At 35.8% G+C, this 19917-nt stretch overlaps 1 protein-coding gene, 5 long non-coding RNA genes and 3 other non-coding genes across 14 annotated transcripts in view; 5 read left to right on the forward strand and 4 right to left on the reverse strand.

The window, feature by feature from the left end:
* LOC149662123 (uncharacterized) overlaps positions 1 to 19917 on the reverse strand; it is a 421496-nt gene that overhangs the window by 264362 nt on the left and 137217 nt on the right. The window lies entirely within an intron of this gene.
* LOC149662126 (uncharacterized) lies at positions 1011 to 19334 on the forward strand. 2 transcript variants are annotated; one of them, XR_016368568.1, is made up of 4 exons: positions 1011 to 1044; positions 17996 to 18251; positions 18343 to 18713; positions 18913 to 19334. It is a non-coding gene; the product is annotated as an uncharacterized LOC149662126 (long non-coding RNA). The 2 variants fall into 2 exon arrangements; XR_016368567.1 differs by lacking the exon at positions 18913 to 19334 and having other exon boundaries at positions 18343 to 18785.
* Positions 2665 to 2737, forward strand: TRNAT-CGU (transfer RNA threonine (anticodon CGU)). Its single transcript has one exon. It is a non-coding gene; the product is annotated as a tRNA-Thr (tRNA).
* TRNAS-UGA (transfer RNA serine (anticodon UGA)) lies at positions 3147 to 3219 on the forward strand. The gene has a single exon. It is a non-coding gene; the product is annotated as a tRNA-Ser (tRNA).
* On the forward strand, positions 3386 to 3458 carry TRNAT-CGU (transfer RNA threonine (anticodon CGU)). The gene has a single exon. It is a non-coding gene; the product is annotated as a tRNA-Thr (tRNA).
* LOC149662130 (uncharacterized) lies at positions 11589 to 12955 on the reverse strand. Its single transcript, XR_016368648.1, has 3 exons — positions 12157 to 12955; positions 12004 to 12077; positions 11589 to 11936 (listed from the first exon to the last, which is right to left on the reverse strand). It is a non-coding gene; the product is annotated as an uncharacterized LOC149662130 (long non-coding RNA).
* On the reverse strand, positions 14882 to 15892 carry LOC149662131 (uncharacterized). Its single transcript, XM_089842357.1, has 3 exons — positions 15532 to 15892; positions 15355 to 15471; positions 14882 to 15113 (listed from the first exon to the last, which is right to left on the reverse strand). The coding sequence occupies exons 1-3, from the start codon at positions 15737 to 15739 to the stop codon at positions 15070 to 15072; spliced, it is 369 nt and encodes a 122-aa protein (XP_089698483.1). The 5' UTR covers positions 15740 to 15892; the 3' UTR covers positions 14882 to 15069.
* LOC149662132 (uncharacterized) lies at positions 17519 to 17901 on the forward strand. Its single transcript, XR_016368569.1, has 3 exons — positions 17519 to 17555; positions 17643 to 17721; positions 17807 to 17901. It is a non-coding gene; the product is annotated as an uncharacterized LOC149662132 (long non-coding RNA).
* Positions 17559 to 18788, reverse strand: LOC149662133 (uncharacterized). Of its 2 annotated transcripts, XR_016368571.1 has the most exons (3): positions 18730 to 18788; positions 17826 to 17896; positions 17559 to 17756 (listed from the first exon to the last, which is right to left on the reverse strand). It is a non-coding gene; the product is annotated as an uncharacterized LOC149662133 (long non-coding RNA). The 2 variants fall into 2 exon arrangements; XR_016368570.1 differs by lacking the exon at positions 18730 to 18788 and having other exon boundaries at positions 17826 to 17966.

The following is a 19917-nucleotide window of genomic DNA, read 5'->3' on the forward strand; positions in this document are numbered from 1 at the left end:
ATTTTCTTAGTGGTCCCGTGGTTTTATTTTTAAACTGGTCATTTGCCCTGTATCATTATTGTGTAAGAGACAGCCTGGCAGCCCCGTATTTGTTTACCCTGCCCATAGCCCACTAGATCACGCGTAACACTACGCAAGATGCAGAGCAGCGTCCGTGAGCAAGGATCGAGTGGGCTATGCCCTGCCTGGCCAAGTCAGCTGACTTAGGTGAAATATTTATTACTTCTATGCGACTTAATTCTAGACATTCTTGAACGAATCATCTTGTGAAAATTTTATAAGCCAGGCTTCTGGGGCTGGGTTTTTTCTGAGCCAAATTTGCTTTTTAAATTTAAAAAAATTAATTTCAACCGTTTTTCCTCTCTTCAGAAATTACTAATAATAGTGTGTTACATATTTATCCAAAATTTATATTAATTAATTAACACACTGTACATCCCTTTAATTTGTAATTTCGCTCTTGGAAAAGGCTGAATTAAAAATATTGATTTGATGACAGGAATTAGTGATAGTGTGATTGAATCTATCATTTATTTATAACCCTTGTCTAGAAACCTTCTGCGTAGTTTGAATTAATCTACTTTACACATCAAAAATGTATCTAATTTAAACAAAAACCTTTATTCTAAATTATAGCGGTTATAAATAGTAATTAAAAACGTAACTGTTACCCAATAAAAATGATTGCAAGAGCCCGGATAAAAAACTGGTTTATCAGTAGGGTTTAGTGATCGTGTGATTTAATCTATCAATTATTTTACCACTAATTTAAACAAACAAAATTATCTGCGCAGTGGTTACCGTTGACCGCATGCACCAGATATAATCTCTGTAGCGTTTATCGTTGGTAACCTGGCCATTGTTTATTGTTTTCTTAGGTAACGTTAGAATGGGCGCAAAATAATTAATAATTCAATTGTTACCTAGTACAAATGATTGGAAGAAGCTGAATTAAAAATATTGGTTGATTTGGTGACAGGGTTTAGTGATAGTGTGATTGAATCTATCATTTATTTTACCAGTAAAAAACGTATCTTCGTAGCGGTAACCGTTGCCTGACGGCACCAGACGAGAAACCAGGGAACGAACCCTTGTGCGTAGTTTGCATTGATTAAACAACAAAATTGATTTAATTTAAACAAATTACCTAATTAGCGGCTATCGTTGACCGATGGCACCAGGTGAAACACATTAAAACGAACGCAACACGGCCAATTGGTCTCTAGTGTACAATAGTACAATCAGCCTGTCTTGAACTTTTGACCGAGGCTTAGTGAAATCAGTGAATTTAAAAATTATCGGCTAAATCTTAACTTTAAATTCTTTTGTATTAAATTATAATGAAGTTTAACTTACGAGAATAAAATAAAATTGGGACTAATTAACCCCTTCTTTTAGATGAAAAGTGGAAAAAATCGCCTTAAGCTCGTCCATAAACAGAGCGGACGACGCATTTAGTAAACAAAAAACTTCGCTCTATTAGCGGTAAAACAGCGTAAGTCCAACAGTACGTTTCTCTATGATTTTAGCTAGGATTATACCACGTAAGTCCAACAGAATAAAAGGTCGTAAGTTTAAGTATGTGCTTAAAAGTACAAAAAGTAATACTTAATATTAATTGTTTTCAATAAAACTTCGAAAGGCACCAGAAAAATGTTCAACCTTTCATTTAAAACCATTTTCAGACCTATCGAATAAATAGTCTTCAAAAAATGGTCGAGACCATTTGGCTATCACAGCAAACATTTCCCATGTTATTCCTATGGGAAAATTTCCCTTTTTTTGCCAAAATGTCTGAATTTTTTTATGGAAATGAAAACCACCCTTAGCAACTTTATTTTCTATAATAAAAACTAATGGAGGGATCTCTTTGAAATTTTAACCACATATTAAGGGTCCGAAGTTTAGTTCAGTGGAATGTTTTCAAAGCAGTAGCCATGATAGGACAAAAGTTACATCGAATCAAAAAACCACCCTTATACATTAAACGAAGTATGAGGTCTTATCTAAGAGAGCAACCGCTCTCTCAGAATATGGATTTCTTTAACTGGGTATCATCCAGACAACTGTTGATATTATAGCTTCATCCAGACAACTGTTGATATTATAGCTTCATCCAGACAACTGTTGATATTATAGCTTCATCCAGACAACTGTTGGTATTATAGCTTCATCCAGACAACTGTTGATATTATAGCTTCATCCAGAACGATGTTGATCATTGAAATATGCAAAAATCGGTTTGAAAAGTCAGATGATGTCATAGATTCTCGGTTATTTAAAATGTAAACATATTCCTTTATGATAAGAATAGTAACATTCTCGATAACTAGCGCTGAAAATGGTGGAAAATTTCTCATCGCCAAATGCTAAATCCAGTTGAGTACCACCATCAGTTGATTGCTTCAAGTTAAGACCTTTTAAAAGTGGAAACCCATTATCAGAGAAGATCGATTAGCTTCTTGGTTTCAAGAGATGATGTCTCAAGAAGGTTAATGTTGAAGTCACCAACAATGACGCTGGGAATATCTTCAGCATAATATTCCGCCACGCATTTCCCAATACTATATATTATGTAGCGAATGTTGCAAACTGGGGAAGAGTAAACTGCTAGTACAGAAACGCGTTAATCATTTAACGAATAATTAATCTCGCTTCACAATAGGCCCCGTGGCTTAGTGGTTAAAGCGCCTGTCTCGTAAACAGGAGATCATGAGTTCGATTCTCGCTGGAGCCTCGTTGTCATGTTACTTGAACTAGATTTCGTAGCTGTATAATTTTTAGAAACTCTAAAAATATTAGTTGCTTGAGATATGCATATATGCAAACAATAGGGTTGAAGTGCGATTGATTTAATTTAGTAAAATTAATGAAATATGCAGCATTCATCTCACTGATCAACAAGTGCCCCATGGCCTAGTGGTTAAAGCGCTTGTCTCTTAAACTGGAGATCATGAGTTCGATTCTCGTTGGAGCGTCGTTTTTATGTTACTTGAACTAGTTTTCGTAGCTATTCAATTTTGAGAAACTCTAAAAATAATAGTTGCTTGAGATATGCATATATGCAAACAATAAGGTTGAAGTGCAATTGATTTAATTTAGTAAAATTACTGAAATATGCAGCATTCATCTCACTTTTCAACAATGGCCCCGTGGCTTAGTGGTTAAGGCACCTGTCTTGAAAACAGGAGATCATGAGTTCGATTCTCGTCGGAGCCTCGCTGTAATGTTATTTTAACTAGTTTTCGTACCTTTTTAACTTGGAGAAACTCTAAAAATAATAGTTGCTTGAGATATGCATATATGCATACTATAGGGTCAAAGTGCAAATTAATATTTTAGATTAATTGCTGAAATATTCTGCTTTCATATCGCTTAAAAACAGGGCCCCGTGGCTTAGTGGTTAAAGCGCCTGCCTCGTAAACAGGAGATGATGAGTTCGATTCTCGCCGGAGCCTCGTTGTCATGTTACTTGAACTACTTTTCGTAGCTATTAAATTTTTAGAAACTCTAAAAATAATAGTTGCTTGAGATATGCATATATGCAAACAATAGGGTTGAAGTGCAATTGATTTAATTTAGTAAAATTACTGAAATATGCAACATTCATCTCATTTATCAACAACGGCCCCGTGGCATACTGGTTTAAGCGCCTGTCTTGTAAACAGGAGATCATGAGTTCGATTCTCGTCGGAGTCTCGCTGTTATGTTACTTTAACTAGATTTCGTAGCTATTAAATTTTGAAAAAGTGTAAAAACCAGTATGAACAAGTTGGGAAAACCAAAATATTACCTCTCCGAGTCAAGAGGTCTACTACTACAAAGTTATTTACCTAGATATGGAATTATTTCTCATTTTTGAAGTAAAAATTTACGAAATATTGAAGCAGTATTCCAAGCATAGCGAATATACAGTAAAGCAGACGACATTTTACATCCAATAAGGATAAATCTTGGACACATGGAAATCAGTTAATGGCAAAAAAGAACAGGAAATGAAGTCTACGCTTCAGCTGTTTACCCTATATTCTGATAGCTACATTCACAACTGGTTAGCAGTGTAAACACTATCGTCTCGTCTCACCTCAACAATATTCTTAGTTTGCCAACATGAGTGTTAACGTTAAATAATACCAAAGCTAAATTGTAGCTAGACGCACTGATAGTCAATGCGCACCATAAAGAGAATAAAAACTCTGTAGCTTAGCCTTACTCATCTAATTGCCACCATGATCTTTTCTTCTATTATTAAATCTTAACCTGATTATTTAAGAGTGTATTTAACTTTCGGCTCACTCTGAACCGTTGATGTCTCTTCATTTAAGACAAGAAAATTAAATCCCAAAGTTTACTTCACCTCAGGCCTCAATTATTTACTCTATGTTTAACTAAGCTTATTGCAAGTAATACTAGATATACCCGCCGGAGTCTAGATCTTAGATTTCTTCATGAAATTACTAAACCAAGGATTATTCTATATACAGATGTAGTATAGCTTAAGTAATATATAAACAGCCATTTCAAATAATAATATTAAAAAAAATCTTTGGAATATCAAAATGAAACAGAGCTTTAAAGCTACAAAAGCACTAAATGCATAATAATTACGAAAAATATTTCATCATATTCACTTTATATTAAGGATAACGGGAATATTATGGTTCTGTAGGATTTCTTTACACATCAAAACAAAACGAACTTCTAACGCAGCGCACTGCGGCACTAGTGAAATAACGGACGGACACACACAAACAATAACATAGACTGCTTTTTAACTCTTTCCGTATTAATTTTGAATTGAGAAACAAGATTATCTTAAATATTAAAATAAATATAATTAATATTTAATATTTTCTTCGTTAGTTATTCGCCTTATTGAACGTTACATCGTTTTAAAAAAGAACAATTAAACTATCTTGAGAGACTTGACTAATATTGGCGTTTGAAATGAAGCATACGCCGGTTGCTTCGCCTTACTAAAATAGGTAGTATATAAGGGTTTCGAATCGCAGCTATGGATAAGAACAGCGCATTTGCGTGAACCTTTGGTGGAAGCCCCACCTTAGGGAGACCGGACGTTTCTCGTAACCCTGGCCGATCGCCGCGTATGTCTTAACCTTAGGGATGATGATGGAGTAGAAGCCAGGTGTGCAGACTGGTGTCCATGTGGGATGGACAAAAACAATGACCAGAAGATGGTGGTGTGTACAGACTGGTGTCCAAGTGGGATGGACAAAGACTCGAAGATGGTGGGGATTAGAAGCCAGTGTTTACAGACTGGTGTTCCATGTGGGATGGACAAAGACCAGAAGATGGTGGTGTGTAGAAGCCAGTGTGTACAGACTGGTGTCCAAGTGGGATGGACAAAGACCAGAAAATGGTGGTGTGTAGAAGCCAGTGGGTACAGACTGGTGTCCGTGTGGCATGGAAAAAGTGCCAAAATGATGGTGGACTATAGAAGTCAGTGGGTAAAGACTGGTGTCCATATGAGATGGACAAATGGCCAGAGGATGGTGGTGTTAGACACGTAATGCATAATAGCTATGGTAAGTGGAACACAATTTTCCAAATTTCCGGGAACTGTAAATGCGGTCCGGAATTTCGGAAAACGTTTGCTCCGATTTGAAAACTGCGAACGCGGTCCCCTGGGGTGTAAGTCAATAACAACAGACAGATACACACACAGACAGACAGACACACAGACAGACAGACAGAGACATCGAAATTAGAACCTCTCCGTGACATACGTCACTCGGAGAGGTAAAAACCAAAATATTACCTCTCCGTGTCAAGAGGACTGCTACTACAAACTTATTTACCTAGATATTATTTAAACGTGTATTTAACTTTCGCCTTACCATGAACCGTTAATGTCTCTTCTTTACAGACACGATAATCAAAACCATAGTTTACTTCCATATATGGTTTGAAAATGGCATGTTAGGAAAAGTGGTTAAAATATGGTTAAGTAATGGTTTATGTTAAAAACTTTTTGGCCATTCCATGTATGGTTTGATAATGGAAAGTTGTATATATGGTTCGAATTTGGTTTAAAAATATTTAACCATTTTTTCTCTATTCCATATATGGTTTGGTAATGGAAAGTCAGGATATATGGTTAAAATATGGTATAAACATAGATAAACATTTTTCTATATTCCATATTAGGTTTGATAATGGAAAATTAGGGTATATGGTTAAAATTTGGTTCAAAAATAGTTAACAATTTTTACTGTATTCCATAACAAGCATAAAATTGAAACTTTGGCACATTAGTTTAAATTAAACTGTTGGCACAGCCATAGTTTTTACCGCTCCGAGTGACGATGACGTCACGGAGAGGTATTACACTAGACGTCTCTTTGTCTCTGTCTGTCTGTCACCGCGTTCGCAGTTGGCAAATCGGAGCTAACGTGTTCACAATTTCCGGACCGAGTTCGCAGTATACAGAAATTCAGAAAATTTTACTTCCTTGCTTTATCCATCTTATTTAACGCCAATCATTAACTATCCGTTACACCTTCATCTGCTGTCTAACCGCCATTGTTTCACCCAATGCCAACCGCTATTTAATGGCTTCTAACAACAACACTGTGCACTCGCCTTTCGTGTACACCACATACACAATAATCTGTTCTTATTGGCTTCTAACACCACCATCTACTGGGCTTTCGTCTATACCTCATAGACACCAATCTGCAACATTGGCTTCTACTTCATCACCGTCGTTAGGCTTTAAATGAACGCGGCCAGGGGCTAGGGTTAAGATAAATGTCTAGCCACCCAATGGCATGGCTTCCACCAAAGGTTCACGCAATCGCGCATTTTCTTATCCCATGGTGTGAATCAATCGCCTTATATACCCTAAATTTACAAAAGTTCTGATATAGGTGTTCCCTAGAAGTATAACGTTAAAGATAGCTATGTTTAAAATTATTTTAGGAATAAGTTTCATAAACCGACTTAACTATAATTAACGTAAATTACTGACGATTAAAAAATTTAATATCAGTTACTTTCATTTAATTATTTAAGATAAACCTCTTTCTTTGGAATGACACAAGTGAGAGTTTATATAGAGCGAGTAATGAAGATTGCATCTGAATCGAAACACTACACGCATATCAAAGTTAATATAAAGCGAGTAGGATGAAAAGATCTCTTACAAAACGTTAACATTTTCTTTTTGCAGAATATTTAATGGAAATATTTTAAATATTTTTCGGAATTACGATTCTTTTAGTAGTTGTGTAGCTATAAAACTCTGTTTCATGTCAATATTCAAGAACATCTTTTGATATTAGCATTTCAAATTTGGTGTTTAATTTTTAATTCAGCTTTACTACATTTATATACAGTGTAAACCTAAATTGTAACTTCAATAGATAATGTGTATGTTAATGCTTCATTTTCCCAGTGTTAAGACGATCGGGTCTATGAAATAATATAACTTAGATAAAAACGAAAATTTACCTTGTTTCGTGTCCTCTTTTAGGAGGTCTTTACGGTTCAGAGTGCGCCGAAACTTAAATCCACATTTAAGTTATAGATATTAGGTTCGCATTAGAATTGAGGATACATAGAACATTAAAATACGCTTTAACCTTTACAAATGCCCTTGGCAATAACTCGCCAAATTTGAACATTTTATTTCCGGTTTTTCTCATTGGCTAATGGGCCTGTGTTTAGAAAGTAAATTATTGTTTGAAAGAGTACGCCCTCGTCTCAACTCGGAGACGTTTATTTTGGTTTCCCAACTTTTAATGAAACCATTTACTAATTATCTTTTATTACCTCTCCGAGTGAATTTTGTCACGGTCCTAATTTCGAGGTGTGTGTCTGTCGTTACACCCCAGGGGACCGCGTTCTCAGTTTGTAAATCCGAGGAAATGTGTTCTCAATTTCCGAACCACATATACAGGTTCCGGAAATTTGTAAAATTGTATTCCTCTTACACTGGCTATTACTCCATTGTCTGTCTATCACTACTAACTACTTGTTTTTATCCTTCCCACATGGACATCAGTCTGTACTTACCGGCTTCTATCTCTATCATCATCGTTAAGGTTACGAGAAACGTCTAGCCTCCCAATGGTGGGGCTTCCACCAAAAGTCACGCAGTTGCGCTGCTCTTATCCATATCTGAGATTTGCAACATTTATATACTACCGATTTGAGTAGGGCAAAACAGCAGGCGTATCCTTCGTTTAAAACGTCAATATTAGTCAAGTCTCTCAAGAATGTCTAATTATTTTTTTAAAACGATGTAACGCTCAACGAGGTGAATAATTAACGAAGAAAATATATAATATTAATTCTATTTATTTTAGAATTTAAGATAATCTTATTTATCAACTCAAAATTAATACAGAAAGAGTTAAACAGCAGTATATGTGTTTGTCTGTGTGTGTCTGTTCGTTGCTATACTAATGTACCGCGTTAGCAGTTCGCTTGTGTAAAGAAATCTTACAAAACTTTAATATTTCTTTTTTTCGTAATATAAAGCGATTATATGGAAATATTTTCGTAATTTCGATTCCTTTAGTAGTTAGGTAGTTTTAAGGCTCTGTTTCATTTTGATATTTTTAAATATTATTATTTGAAATGGTTGTTTATATATTACTTAAGTTATACTACATCTGTATACACACAGAATAAAAATGCTGTAAAATATACACTAAGGTAATGGCAATAGCGTATGCCATCAAGATGATGTTAATTTAAAGGGTATGAGAAGCTTCGTTTGAAAAACCTCTGATTTATATAGCAAAAGATAGAATTAATTACTGTGAATTCAGAAATATCAAGCTTTTAATTCTCCGATTTCTAGTTATTTGGCAATATGCATTTGAAAATGCTTCATATGAAATTATTTAAAATCCACTTTTTAAAAGTTTTTAAGAAAGGCTACAACGTTTTCTTGTTTTTGACGTCACGCACGCGAGATGGTGCCACTCTCTCCGCTATCAAAGCATGGACAGAGCGCGAGACGCGTATAGCTCGCGCTCGCGCGTAGAGGTTTCCCGCGCTTTTTTCCTCAACGTCATAGTGATGTCATAAACCAACCGAACAAGCTGACAAGACAAAATAATTTATATATCGAAACTGAGTTTTCGTGATTTTCCAATGGATTTTAAAAATAGAAACTTTGGTTCAATTATATTAAAAACTTTATATTTTGAAAGTAGAGACTTGCAAGTGTAATATAATACCACTTTCGTGCTAAAATATGATATGAAATTGTAAATTCCCATACCCTTTAATTGCACATCCTCCCTGTTTTTAATACCGTCAACAATACTGTTTTTCTAAACAGTGGAACTAACAGTTTTAAGTATTAATTGTTCGTGTATTCAGGGGCGTTCGTAGCTTTTAAAATAACCGCTTCAGAGGTTGTTTCAAAGACAGTCTTAACCGTTGATTATATTGTAGGGGTCAATGAAAAAACCAGCACTATATGTTGTTTTACTACCAATAAATCACAGTTACATAAAATGTCTGCTGCTGTAAAACTAACAGCAAAATATGTGGTTTTAAACTCACTAAGCACTGTGGATTAAAACGTGGCTTGCTGTGAAAATAAAAACACATCATGTTGTTTCAAACCACTTATAGTACACTAAAAAAATAGGGTTGCTGTAAAAATAACAGCTCTTAGAACAGTTTTAAATCCCGGAGCTTATATTGATAACGACGCTCTTTGCTGTTAAACTAAAAGCACTCAAACCTTTATTAAAAACATTAAGCTCTGTTGGTTAAGATGCAACTTGTCATTTATATAAGGCGACTACACAGAGAATAAAAATGCTGTAAAATAAACACTATGGTAATGGCAATAGCGTATGCCATCAAGATGATGTTAATTTAGTTGTGCATCCTCCCTGTTTTTATTACCGTTGACAATACTGTTTTTCTAAACAGTGGAACTAACAGTTTTAAGAATTAACTGTTCGTGTATTCAGGGGCGTTCGTAGCTTGTAAAATAACCGCTTCAGAGGTTGTTTCAAAGACAGACTTAACCGTTGATTATATTGTTGGGGTCAATGAAAAAACCAGCACTATATGCTCTTTTACAAAAAATAAATCACAGTTACATAAAATGTCTGCTGCTGTAAAACTAACAGCAAAATATGTGGGTTTAAACTCACTTAGCACTGTGGATTAAAACGTGGTTTGCTGTGAAAATAAAAACACACCATGCTGTTTCAAACCGCTTATGATACACTAACAAAATAGGGTTGCTGTAAAAATAACAGCTCTTAGAACAGTTTTAAATCCCGGAGCTTATTTTGATAAAGACGCTCTTTGCTGTTAAACTAAAAGCACTCAAACATTTATTAAAAACATTAAGCTCTGTTGGTTAAGATGCAACAGGTCATTATAAGACGACTAGCTGACAGACTGTCCATTAGGGTAGATTTATACTGGTTGCTGTAATACACTCTAAGAAAATGCGGTGTGCTTTAGCACCTTTAAAAGTAGTTTATAAGGGTCCAAATTTGACACCATTACAGGTGTTCACTTACACCCCGGAAAGGGTTTAATAACACTTATTTGAGCAATTAGTGTCAAAGATAAGAATAAAATGGTGCAACAGGGGTTCAGTTTAACACTTCTTTAACTCTTATATCGAACTAAAAGTTAATTTTTACTCCCATATGAGTGTTGCGCAATTCCTTAAAGGGTGCAGCATAACACCTTTCCGAGTTTAAATAACGCTTTCTGAGTGTCGCATGACAGCTTCCTGAGTGGTTGATTTATCAGCAAATAGCGGTATATGCTTAGCAAGGTTCAACCTTGAGAGAACTTAAGAGGACAGTTCTAACAAGCAAGGGTAGTTCTCGCATCAATGTGAAACTACATAAAAAGTTGGCCACTTGATCGACTTAAAATCCAGCGTCAAACTGCATGGTAAGTTGGTCATTTTCACCGACTTATTAACTACTGTAAAAGGCAGAAAGTTATAAATTAGTATAAAAGCATCGGGTATTAAATTGGTTTTGGAGGCCCTAATATCCCAGCAGTAGATACAGTCGTATTCGTTAAATTTAATAATCTCTTTTCACGAAGAGTTTTTCGAACACCAAAAACGCGTTTGACCTAATCTATTCTACTATATTTAAAAAAAGAAAATCCATGGAAGTGAAGAACTTGGAACAGTTTGACACTAACGACGTTTTTGAAGCGGAAATTTTTCTAACTGTAACTAAAGTCGACGATATAGAAGTTAGTGTACGGTTTATTTTGAGGGGACTAACTTTGAAATTTGGGGGCGCTATAGCCCCAATAAAAGGCCTAGCGACGCCACTCCAAGAGTGTCGCATAACGCTTTTAAGAATGTCGCCTAACACGTATCAGAGTGTCGCCAAACACGATTTGTACATTTTCGGTCAATTTTAGAAATAAGTAGGTTGAAATTATAATGAAGAAGAGAAATTGCAAAGATAACAAGATGGCCCCGGCCAGATTACACTTTTGCGCGCCCTCTAGTGAGTAGAATTATAACCCCGGCAAATTTAAAATTTTCCGGGTTTTTTTTCCATCGTTTATAAAATAGCATTCCGATTATGAATAAAACCAATCTAGTAAGAATTTGGTTTACAGTTTAATTAAATAAGTAATTAACAAAATCTGTTCTGTGAGTGAACTGGAACCTGGTTTTGTTAATTTAAATATAAAATAATACTCCGATTATGAGAAAATCAATCTAGTATGATTTTGGTTTACAGTTTAATGAAATTAGTAACAAATTTCTGTCCAATGAACAAATTCTTGACTTTTTTCTTAATGCAAAAGTAGCATTTGTAGCATAATATATGACTGATGGCTAAAATTATTCAATGTTTGTACTATTATACCAATATACAACCATTGCCTAGAATTAGCCCCCAGTCATGTTGTCTGAAATTTGATACCAGAGAAAACAAATAGCCTGTCTAATGAGTAAGAATCATACATTAGTAGGTTTCTTTCTTTATCAAAATTGTTAGATTACTTTCTTACTAATTGAAATTAAATTGAAAAATTAGTAGTTGTACAGTTTGGAAATGCTTCCCTCGTTGGGGGGCCTTGATTCCCTTATTTACAAAAAGATTAATTTGCAGTGTTGGCTCTATTACAAGTATAATGTATTTTTGACCTCGTAGTTTTACTTACTTCAATCTCGAAACAGTGCTGATTTCTTAGTTTTATCTGGATTAATGTTGTTGTTGCAGCTTATATGGGGGGCCTCTTTTTCCTATTATCTGAAACGTAAATGGGTGTCTTTCTCAAGGATCCCAAGCCTTATATGGGTGTCTTTGCCAAGGGTCCCAAGCCTTATATGGGTGTCTTTGTCAAGGATCCCAAGCCTTATATGGGTGTCTTTGTCAAGGATCCCAAGCCTTATATGGGTGTCTCCCTCAAGGATCCCAAGCCTAATAGGGGTATCTTTTTCTGGGTTCTCAAGCCCACTGTTGATCTTGACAGTTGTAGGTAGCTCAATCTGGACATTGTAGATCAAGTAGTTCTATTTGGGCTACCATAGTACCGTTCAACTTGTAGCATATATGTGGACTTCATTTTGTAGGATCCTAAACCTAATATGGGTGTCTTTCTCAAGGATCCCAAGCCTTATATGGGTCTCTTACTCTAGGTTCCCAAGCCTAATAGGGGTATCTTTTTCTGGGATCCCAAGCCCACTGTTGATCTTGACAGTTGTAGGTAGCTCAATCTGGACATTGTAGATCAAGTACTTCGATTTGGGCTACCGTTCATCTTGTAGCATATATGTGGGCTTAATTTTTTAGGATCCTAAACCTAATATGGGTGTCTTTCTCGAGGATCCCAAGCCTTATTTGGGTTTCTTACTCTAGGTTCCCAAGCCCACCATTGACCTTGTAGTTGAAGTTTCATCTTGTTAATGTAGATCTTGAAGTTTCATCTTGTTACTGCAGATCTTGAAGTTTCAAGTAGCACTTGTAGATTCATCTGGAATTCTGTTAATTTCTTAAAAAAATATGATTATAACATTAGATCATGTTTTATTGCGAGTGAGAGCATCTTTCTCTAGGGCGCCAAGCCTAATTTGGGTTTCTTTAACTAGGATCCCAAGCCTAATATGGGTTTCTTTAACTAGTATTCCAAGCCTAATATGGGTTTCTTTAACTAGGTTCCCAAGCCTACCATTGACCTGTAGTTTCATCCAGACAACTGTTGACCTGTAGTTTCATCCAGACAACTGTTGATCTTGTAGCTTCATCGAGATCAATGTTGATCTTCTAGTTTCATCCGGAACAATGCTCATCATCGAAAATTTGAAAAATTGGTTTGAGAAGTCAGATGATGTCTTAGATTCTAGGTTATTTAAAATGTAAACATATTCCTTTATGATAAGAATAGTAACATTCTCGATAACTAGCGCTGAAAATGGTGGAAAATTTCTCATCGCCAAATGCTAAATCCAGTTGAGTACCACCATCAGTTGATTGCTTCAAGTTAAGACCTTGTAAAAGTTGAAACCCATTATCAGAGAAGAAATCGATTAGCTTCTTGGTTTCAAGAGATGATGTCTCAAGAAGGTTAATGTTGAAGTCACCAACAATGACGCTGGGAATATCTTCATCATAATATTCCGCAAATACTTATTTCGAACAATAAGTTTTCAATTAGCATTCACAAAAAGCAGAAGAAATCTTCCACAGCCGTTAAACACAGAGTTCGCAAGAGAACAAAGTAAAGGAAATTCAAAGCAGTGATGCCAGGTGGGACAAATGAAATTTCCCTTTCTAACCCTTAAAATTTCCCTTTTTGGACCAAAATTTCCCTAGTTCAGGGCTGCCAGATTCCGCGCCTAGAACGAAAAGTTTCACTAGTGCCACCGTGCGGAGAAAACACGAAGCTTGATCAAGGGGAAACCATAATGGCAGGCCTGAGACCTGTAGCAGCATCAGCGGCAATGTGTATGTGATGTTTAAACTGATATTTCAGTGCCAAATGAAAATTAGTTCTCGAAATTTCTTGCAATGAATGAACCACAATTTTCAGAAGAGAATATTTTCAAAAATGGTAAGTGTTGAAAACCTAATCACCCTAATATTAACCAAGTTAGTTATGTAAACTCTTAAGCCTTGGTCATAACATTAGTATAAAAATTGGTAATACTGTTTTCATTTTGTTTAGTACCTGTTGCTCTCTCTCTTGTCAAAATTGCTACAAGTATTACACATATTTTCCAAAAGATACTACTGAAAAAATTCGAAAAGCTCTTCAGTCAAACTTTAAGGGAAATAAATTCACACAGTATGGAATTATAAACAAAAAAAAACTCTTGTTGCTTGAAAAAAAAGTCTAATTTAAAAGTAACGAAGATTGGTTTCGAAGTCAGCCCTTCTTATCCATTCTTGGGGTGTTCCCCTGACGGTCTAGTAAACGATAATTTGGTCGAAATGAAGTGTCCAGTCATTGGTGAAAAAGGAAACTTAGAAACAGTCCTCAAGAAAACTCCTTACGTAATCAAGAAGGACGGAACATTTTCTTTGAAACCCAAACAAATGTATTATGGGCAAGTGCAACTTAGTTTGGCACTTTTAGGACTTCAAAGTTGTCATTATGTAATTTATTCTAAACTGGAAGATGACTGTTTTGTTATTGATGTGCCAAAAGACCAAAAATTTATTAACAATCTTTTACCAAGATTACAAATTACTTTTTTCAAAAGGTTTTTTGCTTATTTTAATTACTACATTCCAAATTATTTGAAATGGAGTAAAAAGGACGGAATGTAATGGCGCAAATAAGGCTGAAGTGATATTTTTAAGTTCATTAAAATGTGATAGAACCTTACAAATTTATTAAATAAAATTGTTTTTCAAAATTTATTATTTAATAAATAATAAATAAATTTTTTTATTTATTTTTAATGCATTATTTATTTGCATTTTTTTTCACGGGTTTTAACAAGCTTGGGAACTGCGTAAGAGTTAATTTAAAATGATTTGAGGTCTGAACTTTACTTATTCCAAACAAAGCTGATAGAGCGGTGAATGAAATCAAATGCCAAGTTTTAGTTTCATGAGTGTCAAAAATACCCTATCTCGAGACTCGTAGTTTCCCCCATTCTTGGCCCTCTCTACCTTATTTGTCCATGAAAAAGGGGTATGAATTTACTGTTAATATTTTTAATGATCGCATCAAATAGAGTAATTTCGGTTGAGAGGGGGAGTGAACTGTGTATCCCCTACGTTAGGGGCAACTTTGTACTAGAGAATACTATTTGCCCCCGGAAGGGAAGGGGAGGGGGGATACACTAAGGTAAGAGATAGAGGGTTATGACGTTGCCGTATATGGGAAAGAAATTACTCTATAGACCAGTACTTTGTAATCCTGTTAATGAAATTATGGAGGTGGCATTCAATATTTGTTGATCATGTTTCCTTAACGGCAGTTTTTTGGAAGGAACAGCCAAGGGTCTGGGAGGGTAACTTAACTTATCTACAATAATAACTCTAATTATAATTGGTTTTAAATTAATATTATACGCTTAAAACATACCTGAATGTTCATATTTCGGTTGAGGGCGGTAATAATCTTCTTTAAAATGAAGGGAGCAGACAACCATGGACTTGGTGTGTGGTTTACCCATTTTTAAAGCTATATCCCATTGTTTCGACAATTTAACGTCGCGTGGAAATTGGTGAAAGCGGACACCACTCATTGTGGCATTATTTATACACCCATACACGCTGCAGTATTTAACCATTGTTTAATTACGTTAAAATAAACAGCAAAACTGACAAAAACTAGCCAAATTATCGTTGAGCCGATAGTTGAGTTGTTGATTTAATTTTATAATTATCTTTGAGCAATTCAATTTAATTAACTTTAATTAAACCATGAGTATGTTGACTGCGTTTGTCATAAATGGTATCGCCGGAATTAAGTTACATTTAAACACCTGATTAAACTATCTAATCATCAATCATCTTAGTAAATCAACCTCCCTAACTTTTAAGCAGACGAGTCTTAAAAAACGATATCATAGGTGAAATTAGAAAACTCTCTCTGCTTATCGCGCCATCCGTCGGGGAGAACTTTAATTTCTTTTTTGATTAATATGATAATATTAATTGTAATGTTTATGTTCCCAAGTAGAAATCTAATCTTGCCTAGGATTAAAAAGACATATAATAATTATAAATTGCAAAAAAAATTGCAAGGCGCTAAAGGCAGTCTGGCGCGCGTGCGAAGTCTGTCTGTCTCTCGGATCTCTCCTCCTCAAGCGCGATACAATATATATTCGACAGCATCCAGTGGCGGGCGTCGGGGAGGTGGGGGTCCATATCTAAAGCCAGACAGCTCTCTCTCGTCTCGTGGCGGGCGTCGGGGAGGTGGGGGGGGGTCCGTTCGTTGTACCTCTCTCTTCTCTTCACTATAATTTATCTCGCTCTATATTACAAGCAAGCGTGGCTTCGTGGTAAGGCGCGCGCTCGGGCGTCTTCACTGACGTCTCGTATGGATTGGGATATCGCGGGTTCGAAGCCCGGCGCCGACGGGAAAATAATTTCAATTGAAATTAAATACGTTACGCCACCTATGAGGTGTAACGTGAACTACGGATGAATTTCGAGTCGAAAATTCGCGGGAAATTTGAAATTCAAAAAGTTTATTTATGAAGAATCTTATTATGCGGTTACACCAAATCCAGCCAGCCGACCAGCCGTCCAGCCAACAGAGGTCGGAACAATACTTTCGAGCTCTAAAGAGCGCAAAAGTAAAAAATTCGTTTTAAAATTAGCAATTCACTGACTTTCCAAAATATTTATATTTTCATATGGGTCCTATCATAATAAACGCGGACCTTTTCCAAAAGGCTTAGCATGGTTAGGTAAGATTAGGTTATATTCTGAAAGAGCGGTTGCTCTCTTAGATAAGACCTCATACTGCGTTTAATGTATAAGGGTGGGTTTTTGATTCGATGTAACTTTTTTCCTATCATGGTTACTGCTTTGAAAACATTCCACTGAACTAAAATTCGGACCCTTAATATGTGGTTAAAATTTCAAAGAGATCCCTCCATTAGTTTTTATTATAGAAAATAAAGTTGCTAAGGGTGGTTTTCATTTCAATAAAAAAATTCAGACATTTTGGCAAAAAAGGGAAATTTTCCCATAGGAATTACATGGGAAATGTTTGCTGTGATAGCCAAATGGTCTCGACCATTTTTTGAAGACTATTTATTCGATAGGTCTGAAAATGGTTTTAAATGAAAGGTTGAACATTTTTCTGGTGCCTTTCGAAGTTTTATTGAAAACAATTAATATTAAGAATTACTTTTTGTACTTTTAAGCACATACTTAAACTTACGACCTTTTATTCTGTTGGACTTACGTGCTATAATCCTACCTAAAATCATAGAGAAACGTACTGTTGGACTTACGATGTTTTACCGCTAATATAGCGAAGTTTTTTGTTTACTAAATGCGTCGTCCGCTCTGTTTATGGACGAGCTTAAGGCGAATTTTTCCACTTTTCATCTAATAGAAGGGGTTAATCAGTCCCAATTTTATTTTATTCTCGTAAGTTAAACTTCATTATAATTTAATACAAAAGAATTTAAAGTTAAGATTTAGCCGATAATTTTTAAATTCACTGATTTCACTAAGCCTCGGTCAAAAGTTCAAGACAGGCTGATTGTACTATTGTAGACTAGAGACCAATTGGCCGTGTTGCGTTCGTTTTAAGGTGTTTCACCTGGTGCCATTGGCCAACGATAGCCGCTAATTAGGTAATTTGTTTAAATTAAATCAATTGTTGTTGTTTAAAGTAGATCAATGCAAACTACGCACAAGGGTTCGTTCCCTGGTTTCTCGACTGGTGCCGTCAGGCAACGGTTACCGCTACGAAGATACGTTTTTTACTGGTAAAATAAATGATAGATTCAATCACACTATCACTAAACCCTGTCACCAAATCAACCAATATTTTTAATTCAGCTTCTTCCAATCATTTGTACTAGGAAACAATTGAATTATTAATTATTTTGCGCCCATTCTAACGTTACCTAAGAAAACAATAAACAATGGCCAGATTGCCAACGATAAACGCTACAGAGATTATGTCTGGTGCAACCGCCAACGGTAACCACTGCGTAGATCATTTTGTTTGTTTAAATAAGTGGTAAAATAATTGATAGATTAAATCACACGATCACTAAACCCTGTCAACAAACCAACCAATGTTTTTATCCCGGCTCTTGCAATCATTTTTATTAGGTAACAGTTACGTTTTTAATTACTATTTATAACCGCTATTTAGAATGAACTCTTTGGTTTAAATTAGATACATTTTTGATGTTTAAAGTAGATTAATTCAAACTACGCAGAAGGGTTCATTCCCTGGTTTCTAGACTGGTGCCAGCAGCCAACGGTTACCGCTACGAAGATACGTTTTTTGCTGGTAAAATAAATGATAGATTCAATCACACTATCACCATCACTAATTCCATTAAAGGGATGTACAGTGTGTTAATTAATTAATATAAATTTTGGATAAATATGTAACACACTATCATTATTAAATTTTTGAAGAGAGGGGAAAAAAGGTTGAAATTAATTTTTTTTAAATTTAAAAAGCAAATTTGGCGCAGAAAAAACCCAGCACCTGAAGCCTGTCTTATAAAATTTTCACAAGATGATTCGTTCAAGAATGTCTAGAATTAAGTCGCAATAATAGAAGTAATAAATATTTCACCTAAGTCAGCTGATTTGGCCAGGCAGGGCATAGCCCACTCGATCCATGCTCACGGACGCAGCTGTGCATCTTGCGTCGTATTTCGCGTGATCGAGTGGGCTATGGGCAGGGTAAACAAATACGGGGCTGCCAGGCTGTCTCTTATACCACAAGTCCACAATGATGGTCATTATCCTTTACGAGAAATGCTTCCTTGTCCAGTGTGGGAAATAAGGCGGTGGCACAGGGCAAATGACCAGTTTGAAAATTAAACCACGGGACCACTAAGAAAATTCAAGGGTAACCAGAGTCCAGACATTAACTGAAAAAGTTTAATTGTCCAATTCCTAAGTTTAGCATACGACGTGACCAGGTCAATTATTATTATATACATAGTTTACAGGCGTGGAGGATTCCTACCACTAACACAAGGAGACCAAGCAAGAAAGAGTGTAAAATCGTCTGCTATTTTACACTCTAAGTTGCCAGGTCTCCTTGTGCAAATGGTATGAATCCTCCACGCCTGTAAACTATGTATAGCGCGAGCAGCTTTCGTCCATGAGCGCGGATCGAGTGGGCTATGCTTGCAGGCAGAAACTTTGTCTCAGTTAGACCAAAGAGGGTAGAAAGAGCGGGAGTAGAAGCTAGCGGCTTGGGCGAGGTATTTTGGGTGTTCTCGCTTTTCTTTTTTATTTATTTGTTATATTTTCCTCCTAATATCCGGTTCACCGTATTTCAACCAATAAGAGGGCAGAGAAAGATGCGCGCGCACACCGGAAGCTTAGAGGTAAACTTTCAAAGCGAGAACACTCCAGCCAAGCCTTCTACTCCCCCTCTTTCTACCCTCTTTGGTTAGACTGCTACAACGAAAACCGAAAACTAGTAACATAAGTCCAAGCCAGTCATCTGAAAGACTCAACACCATGACTCTGATTCTTCTGAATTTGAAATATCAGTAGAAATCATTCTAGATAATCCTCAGAGTTATTTTAAATATTTTAATACTCAAAGTCAGGGGATAAAGAAAGGCCAAAATAATTTTAGTATGGAAATTTGATGTTTTCAGTGATATATTAATCTCATTGGTGATAACTGATTAACTGGTACCTGAAACCATTAGTAACTAACTAGCAATATTAGGTCCCTTATGCTTACGCTCCCCTATATTTATGTTTGTGCTTAGTGCAGATTTTAAAAATGCAACAGTTT

Source organism: Phalangium opilio, unplaced genomic scaffold (genome assembly GCF_054372755.1).
Source record: "Phalangium opilio isolate 3A_F unplaced genomic scaffold, DU_Popi_V2 ptg000063l_1, whole genome shotgun sequence".
In the NCBI taxonomy this organism is placed as follows: domain Eukaryota; kingdom Metazoa; phylum Arthropoda; class Arachnida; order Opiliones; family Phalangiidae; genus Phalangium; species Phalangium opilio.